Source organism: Excalfactoria chinensis, chromosome Z (assembly GCF_039878825.1).
Source record: "Excalfactoria chinensis isolate bCotChi1 chromosome Z, bCotChi1.hap2, whole genome shotgun sequence".
NCBI classification, from domain to species: Eukaryota; Metazoa; Chordata; class Aves; order Galliformes; family Phasianidae; genus Excalfactoria; species Excalfactoria chinensis.
The window spans coordinates 50,450,828-50,460,154 of record NC_092857.1 but is presented as its reverse complement, the minus strand read 5'-3'; the positions used below and the strand labels follow the sequence as shown (position 1 = coordinate 50,460,154).

At 41.0% G+C, this 9,327-nt stretch overlaps 1 protein-coding gene across 1 annotated transcript; it reads left to right on the top strand.

Annotated features, from left to right (window-relative positions):
- The first annotated feature begins 635 nt into the window (after positions 1-635).
- Positions 636-8,992, top strand: STARD4 (StAR related lipid transfer domain containing 4). The gene is made up of 6 exons (XM_072359924.1): positions 636-761; positions 938-1,053; positions 1,940-1,989; positions 3,509-3,635; positions 4,186-4,300; positions 4,836-8,992. The coding sequence occupies exons 2-6, from the start codon at positions 949-951 to the stop codon at positions 5,060-5,062; spliced, it is 624 nt and encodes a 207-aa protein (XP_072216025.1). The 5' UTR covers positions 636-761; positions 938-948; the 3' UTR covers positions 5,063-8,992.
- The last annotated feature ends 335 nt before the right edge of the window (positions 8,993-9,327 follow it).

Below are 9,327 nucleotides of genomic sequence, written 5' to 3'. Positions count from 1 at the left end.
CCAGTTATCTTTAGATTTCTGTGTACAAACTCTGACACCTCTAATTGCACAAGTCTTAGTCACTGTTTGTATGAAGCAGAAAGCTCCTAAAGAACCAGAGAAATGGGAAAAAATCCCACCTTTTCAAACATGTCTGTTAAGTGCAGCCTGTTAGTTTTCTAGCTGAAAAGGGCAACAGTCACATCAGAGATATTTAAAGTTAAGACATATGTATTAGTCAGAGTAACTTTAATGGGTAAATATGGGTCTGAGGCTCTTGTTCTTTCAGCAGTTTGGGTTTGATCTAACCAAGTATTTCATCCCTGTTCTGACCAGGAACCAGTTCATTGAGTGCCAGACAGGAGCAAGAGTGCCAAATACGAGCAGCTCCACACACTTTGTCACAGAAGCAGAATTTGTTCAGTTTGGCAAACCACCCTCATTTAATTGCCTCTAACGCACCTGCAGGATCTGAAGGTCAGTCTCAGAAGCTGCCTACAGCGTGCTTATTTCTTTGTGTCACCCATTCCACAAGGAAACATCTCCAGAGAAGGCTAACCCATAGGACGGAATACGTCTGTCCGCCCAATGAAAGCACGCAGCGCAGGCACTCAGCCGCTCTCGCTCCCTCCTTCCCGTCCCTTCCCCGCCCCGAACCGCATTCTCTGCCGAGGCGGGCAGCGTCGCCATTGGCTGCGCTGGAAGCCAACTGCGCTCTCATTGGCTGCCGGCATCAGCCGATTGGGCCGTGAAGGAAGTGCGGACCGTGGCGGTAGCCGCGGGTGAGCGGAGCGGGGATGGCGACGGGATGGGGCGGCCGGGCCGGGGCCGGCACTGCGCTGAGCTGAGCTGAGCGTGGGGGGACAGCTGGGGGGGGCACGCAGAGGGCGGCACAGTGCCTGCGGGTCCGGGCGGTGGGGTGCCGGGTAGCAACGTGTAGGGCCGTGTGTTCGCACAGGATGAGCGCCGATGGACCTGCTGCCGGACCCCGCGCCCTTGGCTGCCAGGCTGCAGGACACTCTGCTCCGCTACCACAGCATCGCCGACAGCGAGTGGCGGGTCGCCAGGAAAACGGTGAGTGGTGCAGCCCCTCCCGTGTCCGCTAGCAGGTGCAGCTCACGTAGGTGTAACAGTTGTGCTCCGACATCTCGGCTGAGCTGTTTGGTAGGCTTAATCACATCCGTTTTTATCTTTTCCCTTTTATAACAACACTTTTGGTTGTCCTCATATTTTATTTTCCCTTGTTTGCATGAGTAAGAGGCAAAGTGTTCCAAATATGACTTGGTTATTTACTAAAGTAACAAATTCAGTGTCTTGAAAAGGAGGAACAGATCACCCAAGCTGCTCACAGTCACAAGTTGGTTTGGTTTGGGTTGGAAGGGACCTTAAAGATCACCTAGTTCCCCACTGCCCAGAGGCCTGTCCAACCAGGCCTGAACACCTCCATGGATGGGGCACCCACAGCTTCTCTGGGCAGCCCGTGCCAGCGTCTCACCACCCTCTGAAGAAAGGATTTCCTCCTGGCATCTAACCTGAATTTCCCAACTTTCAGTTTGAACTCTTCATCTCTTGTCCTATTAATTATGGTCTCTGACAGAGTCACTCCCCAGCCTTCCTGTAAGTCTCCTATAATAACTGGAAGGCTGCAATGAGCCTCCTTTCACCAGGCTGAATAAGCCTACCTCTCTTATTCTGTCTTCATAGGAGAGATGCTCAAGCTGATAGTCTTCAGGGCTCTCCTCTGGATCTGTTTTGGGCCAGGAGCTGGATGCTGTACTCCACATAAGGCCTCATGAGGGCGGAGCAGGGGGGGACAATCACCTTCCTGGTGCTGCTGGCCACCCTCCTTTTGAAACAGCTTAGGATACAGTTGGCCTTCAGTACAAATGGAAGCATTTTGTGGACATGTTAGAAGGGTTTGTAAATGACTGTTAACATAATATCTTCAATTTTCTTCCAGAAAGATGCGATGGTGTGGCGTAAACCATCAGAGGAATTCAGTGGCTACCTGTAAGTTTGCTTGCAAAGAGGGTGAATTTTTAAGATTCCCCAAATACGCTTTGTAGTTCAGAAATGATGGTTGTGTACAAACTACACATTCTCCGCAGGAGGAGCTAAGTAAATCACCTGCTGTGCCATGTTGTCTTGTTAAGGCCTATACTGTTTCTTTTTTGTGTTACTCTTTGATGCTTCGTGCTTGTTTGCTATCTAAAGTTGTGAACAATCAAAACTATAGTGCACACCACAAAACTCCCACTGGCTGATGTGCACAATGGGAAATGCCCTAGCATTTTAAAAAGGTGTTCTGCAAGCCACACAATCACATACAGGTTTGGTAGGTTGGCAGCATTGTTGAGTGACAACACATACAGCATTTGCACAATCTTAATGCTTATGAAACTGGTAGAACAAAATATCTAGCATGTAGTTGTGGGGAAGGTGTGTGACATATGGGAGCCTTCCTGAGAGTTTCTGTCCCTGGTTTTGTAGTTATCTGCAGGTAGAAGTATTCAGTAGAAAACATTATCCTGAAGAAATGAAAAGTACTGTGAAATGGTAGTGTTTGAGAGGAATCTCAAGAACTGAAACACTCTGGGTACTCTGTCCTGGTAAATTTGTTAAGGGTTGATTGTAGTGGGTACAAAGCATCTACTGACTGTGCAGAGCCACCAGTGCACTGTAAACACCATGTTGTGTAACTTGAACAACTGCCAACACAGGAGTGGCTGCTATATGCAGATAACTGCAGGGTTGTACATAAATGTGATGAAGAAAGGACCCTGTGAAGAACTTTCCAAATGCAAAACTAGAAGGCAGTAACCTCTTAGTGTGGTCCTCCAATTCTGTAGAAAAAAACAGCCGAGGTTGTCCTCAGCCAGGTAACTATGAGTGAAAAAGTGGTGAACTGCACAAGGAAATAAATCAGTGAGTTGTGAGACTAGTTGCCTACTACTGAGAACTGCTCAATGGATAAGGAGTGTTTTGAAAATAATGACTGTGATCGATTCCACCCCCTCAGGAGCTTGAAGCTCAGTAACTAAAGTAATCAAAACATCTGTTGTCTTCTTAAAATATAACAAATGAATGTTCTGCAGTGTCTTACACCAAATTATTTGGTGCTCTAGTAGGCTGCCAAAACAGAATGTATTTTTTCTTCATCTTGATTCTATTACTGTTACTTCTACTGTATGAAAACTGGTTTTTCAATTGTATCCTGCTCTCATTTTTTTGTTGTTTGCTCTCCTTGCAAGAGCAGTGAAATGGCACATTAGATGAAACATGATAATTCTTCTCATTTGCAATTTAAGGAATATAGATTATAGTGTAAGGATATTATTTTCAGAATAATATTTATTGCATAAAGGTGCGTATGCACGCTCAGATCTTTCCTGTACTACCATTCTAATGCAGTTATCTGCTGACTATGTAATTCCAGATACTGAGGTATTGCAGTAAATATGCTGTTGTAGACTAGTAGAATACTTCATAAAAATGTATCTCTTTTAAATATAGACTTATATTTCTCTAGGTACAAAGCTGAAGGAGTGGTGGAAGATGTTACTAACAGAATAGTGGATCATATTCGTCCTGGACCTTATAGGCTTGACTGGGACAGCTTAATGACTACAATGGACATTGTGGAAACATTTGAAGAGGTGAAAATTTGTTTAGATTCCTAAGGGATGGAGACTCATGTGAATCTAACATTACAGAAGAGCAGTCATTTCAATAAGTACTGATGTTTTTCTGCCTGTTTTCTTCCATGCTTATTTATCTGCCATTGATAGTGGATATACATACTGTGGGTAACCTCGCTTGAGGCTTTCTGCCTCCTGAGAGTGGTCTCTTGCAATTTATTTGTGGTCCTTTTGGACTTCCTATGTAGTGGGAAAGCCATATAAAACATACACAGCTTTTAGTCCCCAGATGTGAATACAGTTCTGTAGTTTTAGTCAGTAGTCACATTCAAAGGTACCATGTGTTCTCAGTCTCTGCAGCTGCAGGTGGCAAGTCCCAACAAACTTCAGTGTTTAGACTGAAAGCAGCATTTTCATTCATACCTTACTGAAGATGTCTGGAGAGCATGTAATTGACAGAAGCTGCCATCTCTGTGGAAAAGACTAGCTGCTGAGAGGTATGAGTACAGTGTCATTTACTATACTAAGATGCTTTTGTTTTGTTTCTCTCATTCTTTCAATCAACAAGAACTGCTGTGTGATGCGCTACACCACTGCTGGACAGCTCTGGAACATCATAGCACCAAGGGAGTTTGTTGATTTCTCTTATACTACAGGCTATAAAGATGGGCTTCTTTCATGTGGTAAGGCACCACTCATCACTGCTTAATTCTTAACAACAGCTGCTTGTCTTAAGATTTGATTTGAATTAATAATGGTTCTGCAGTAAACATTCAAAAATGGTATCAGATGATCCCCAAGAAGTATTTCAGAGGTGTTTAAAAGGTCTACAGACTTGAAAAAGTATACAAGTTACTGCATTACATGTGAGCCATCTCTGTGTGCCAAGAGTCATTTATGTTGACTGTGGGATGGTTAAGGCAAGTTGTGTGGCTTGTCTCAGCTCGTACATCAACATGTGTAGGGTAAGAAGCTTGTTAGTGAGTGGAAAGAATGTCTTTTAGTGTTGAATTCTGCTTGTCAAGCTCTTCTTGTCTGAATGAATTTAGATGAAGAGCAGACAGCTTTCAGGCATGAAAGTACCCAAAAATGTAGAAGTGTTTCTGTCAGTGCTACTAAATTCTCCAAGTAGAAAATGGAGTTTCTATTAAATACACTGTATCTTTATTTTTTTAATCCGCCTCTCATTTTCCCTTTTTTGTTTGTTTTCTATGACAGGTGTAAGCCTTAACTACGGAGAGGTGAGACCTAATTTTGTCCGTGGATTCAATCACCCGTGTGGCTGGTTCTGTGTCCCTCTTAAGGACTGTCCTAGCCACAGCCTTCTGACAGGCTATATTCAGACTGAACTGCGAGGGATGCTACCTCAATCTGCAGTAGACACTGCCATGGCTAGCACCCTGGCCAATTTCTACTCTGACCTCAAAAAGGCATTGAAATCATAGACAAAAAGTGACTTAGAAGCCTGTGCATTTCTTGCAATCAAATTATATTGATTAGCTTAACATAGGTTAACTACTGATCTCAAAGGTGAATAGCATTGTTTGTGAATGATTCCTGAACCTTTCTGTAGAGGAATCCATACAACTTTAATGTGATACTTAGAATACATTCCTCTTTCACAGCACAAGATCTTGTTTCCTGCTTAGCACATTGCAGCTGTGTGAGGAGTAGTCTGAACCTATAAATCCCTTACTTCCTTGTGTGGAAAGCAGAAAATGTGAATGTGAACTTGAAAAGTGAATCAGAACCTTAGCTCTCAACAACAGTACTGAGAGTGGAGTGCTCAGGATTTTGTGGGTACAGGTTGCTATACAGACAGCAGCTCATAGGAGATGCAACTTTGTTATATAAATACATATTTATTTACATTTACTTTAAATTTTTAATTTATGTAGTTTGTACTGATGTGTCTTTAATTTCTATGTTAAAAATTTACTTTGATTTATCATTGAGATGGTCCATAGGTATACTGTTAAACAATATTATTCATAAGAAAGCTTTTCAAGTATTTGATATCGGCATTTCTTTAATGTTGTAACTATAGCTTGATAACTGTTGTATATAACAGACTCAGTGCATAGATAAAGAGATGCCCTTACAGCTGATCCAAAGCTCCTTTAAGTCATGAGATGTCTTTCCATAGTTTTTAGTGGACTTTTAATCACACATGTAATTGTCAAAATAGCAAACCTGCAGTGGTTCCTCTGTAGTACTTGGCACTTCTAAATATTTATTTTTACTAAATTTTGCATGGAATTGTGTTTTAATTTTTATATTCCTTAGCTGAAAACCCTACAGTTACTAAAGCTGCAGACAGTACCACTAAGTTGCTTAGGCATAGGTTTAACCAGAGCAACACAGACTACCAGTACTGTTGAAATTTGCAATGAGCGAACTAAGCATCTTAAAATATGTCTGGCTGAATGTCAAAATACAAGCTGTAGAGTTGCTCAGAGCCAGAGGAATGGATATTTGACCACCTAGCAATGCTGATAGGTGTGGGGACTTTGAAAAGCCTACTGTCTGTGGTGCTAGGTCTTTAGTTGTCTTTAAAACCTTACACTGAGCATTCAGTGTTGGCATGCATCCATTTCTCAGGTGAGACTGTAATTTTCCCTGCGCTTTACCAGTGCAGGTGTAGCTGTGTTGTAGTTTGGGAAGGTACCTTGTATCCCTTGTGTTTTGATGCCAGTCGTGTACATATTGTTTTGGTAGTGGACTCAAAGGAAAATGCATTCATATGGAAGATGTTCCTCTGGAATGTTGGCTCTTTGGGCATTAGCCACTATAGCTGAACTCTGAATAGTAAGGACTTTCTCATTGCTCAAGCAGAGGTATAGAAAAGAAAATAAAGACACCAAGTAGTAAGGGTTCTTCAAACTTGCTTCAAGTGTTAAGGTATACAGCACTGTTTAAAATGCTTAAAGATAATGACATGAAATAGCCTTTGTTGTCTTAACAGACAGAAAATTCACTTCTCTGTTGGGCTTTGTGTATTCTTCTGTTCCTTTTAAACTCCTTGGTTAGTCTTCCCATATTTCCTGTCTTCCTTGTTTCCTTCACACCCTGGAAATTCAGAGGGTTCTCATTCACCACCAATCATACTGAGTAATCACTTTTCCCTGTATGCTAGAGTATGCTGCTTTCTAGTGGTACTTGCATAGAAGTAAGTACAAGCCCTAGCAGAACTGCTCTGAGGGATGAGTGCTTACATGATTACAGAGGAAGCTGTGTGAGGTGTTTCTTATTTGTTCTTCCCAATTACACAGATTACATAGATAGTCATTACTCTGCATGTTCATTGTATTTTTTTTTAAGGCTTCGGGGGCTAGTTGAGGGGTTGTGTTACAGATATATAATACTTAATGTCTTCATAAAGAGCTCAGTTTAAACCTAAAGAGGCACTTCATTGCTGGAAAAGCAGGTCAAAAGGAGCGTGAGATGCTTGTAGACAAGAGGATGATGTTTGCAGAGCACTAGATGTTGTAGAAAGGATCAGAAGGTCCCTGTTCAAATACCCTGTTTAAGGACTCTTGATTCTCTATAGAGCCAGCCTTATTTGTATGAAGTGAAATAGCCTTTTAAGCTTCCAGGTGAAGATAGACTGATGAAGCACGGAGTAGCCAAAGAAAGACAACTTGTAAGAAAATCCTTGGCATATTTTAAGTATGATGACGTTTTATAATATGATTTTCTTTGTGCATGTTTCTGTTTTATCAACAGAGTTGTTTTCGGTAACAGATGAAGGGATGGAAAGATGTAGTGAATGGGGACAATTATCTGAAAGCCAAATGGGCCTTTTATTTTGCATTATGATGCGTTATAATTTGTTCTTTAAATACCAAGTAAACTGGCTTTTTGTGTTTTAATAGATGTAGTCTGTTGCTTCTGACATTGAGTCTGAACATTCAAGTGAATAACAAAAGAGAATACAGGAGGCAGAGACCAGAGACAGATCTTTTTATGTCATACATAATACAATTCTTCAGTTTTCAGATGAGGAAAATACATGGAAAGTGCCAGCAAACCTTAAGGATTTATTTTGGATATTATTTTCTTGCTTCTAAAATTTTTCTAGTTTAAGAATGCAGTGATGGACAGTGTGCTGATGACACTACTGAAGTGATGCATTGCTGATACCTCTTTGCTGATCATTTGAAGCAGTTGAGCTATAGAATAACAGAACTGTAAGAAACGTGTCTGGTTATATTTGAAGTCACAACTTTGTTTTCGTATACTTAGGGATTGAGAGGAGTGCATGGTATTGAGGCAAAGAAATTCTTTAACCAGAGTACATTCAGAAACAAGAAAGACAGTATCAAGTACCAGTCGGATCAGAAGAATTTCTTTCCCCTCCCATGGCATTGCTTTCCTCCTAAGTCAGTGAACAGTCTGGATGGAACAAGGCAATACAAAGTAGGAAGTGATTTGAGGAAATGAAGCACAGGAGCATGTACTGTGCTTGTTAGGAGATAGTGGAAGGCAAAGTACATTACTTCATATGGTTTGCTGTCATCAGAACAGCAATAGAATTTTTGCAAGTTTGTGAGGTTTGCCAGATTCTCTCTTGCTGGGAAGAGGCATGTGCTGACTTCAGTACCTGAACTCAGTGTTTCAGCCAGACAGCGTTGGCTGAAATCAGCTTCTGAACGAGGTACCCAAGAAGAAATGGCAGATAGATGCCAGTTTTTGCTAGGGAAATAGCATGTGTGTAGACACATCAATACTATTTTTATATGGCTAGTAATTAAATATATATATACATATTTATATATGTTCAGGGACTTAGGCAATATATATTTGATTATTTTAAGTCTGTCATTTTAACTATGTCCTGTACGTGTGGATGGAAAAGATGTCTAAAGATAAGACAATCATTATGTTTAGCTTTTATTTATCATCTAAAGCCTCCGGCATTGAACTTTCTTTGTTGCTGTGCCGCTTATTTTGTTGGTGCAGTAGGCAGATGTTGGGCTAAGTGCAGTGTTGGTGCAGCCCAAGGTGCTCCACTACACTAGGAAGTGGTGGAGCAGTACCTCAGCCATATACTTCGAGGACAGCACAAGCCCTAGTCTCAAATTTGATTAGTTTGCTGTTTTAAATGGATCAGATTGTGAAAAAAGTGTATTCCTACAGCGATCATAAACAACTAGAACTGTTCTGATAGTGTCAGCTAGTTATTCAACTTACAGGTCCATTGCTGGAAAAGTAGCAACACTTCTATTGAACCCAGTCAAGTTAGGCCTGTGTTTAGAAAATGAAAGTCAGTCTGGCGTAACAGTGGTTTGAATGACTGTGTTAAGTGCTTAAGATATTTGTGTTTATATTTTGAATGCAATTACAGAATAAATTAAAACATGAATGCTAACGGACTTGTGGCATGGCTTTTTTAATACCTGTGCAGGTAGTGTAGTATTCAGCTACTACGTGGGAGTGATATCTAATGATGTATCTCATTTTCAGCTGTGTGGTGATGTCTCTAATCCTATCAGTCTCCATATATTTGAAAGCAAATACATGTATCTTTATTTAGAGTCATGATTCATCCTGGGAAAACGCACAAAACAACTTAAATTTCTGCTAAATTAAAATTTCTTGGAAAATACACTGATACTGTTCTCTCACAGCTTGTATTGTAAACGTTTTGTAGTGACTCCAGTTGCTGTGAAAGAACTTCCTTTGTCTTACTTTTGGTGGTTAATAAAAC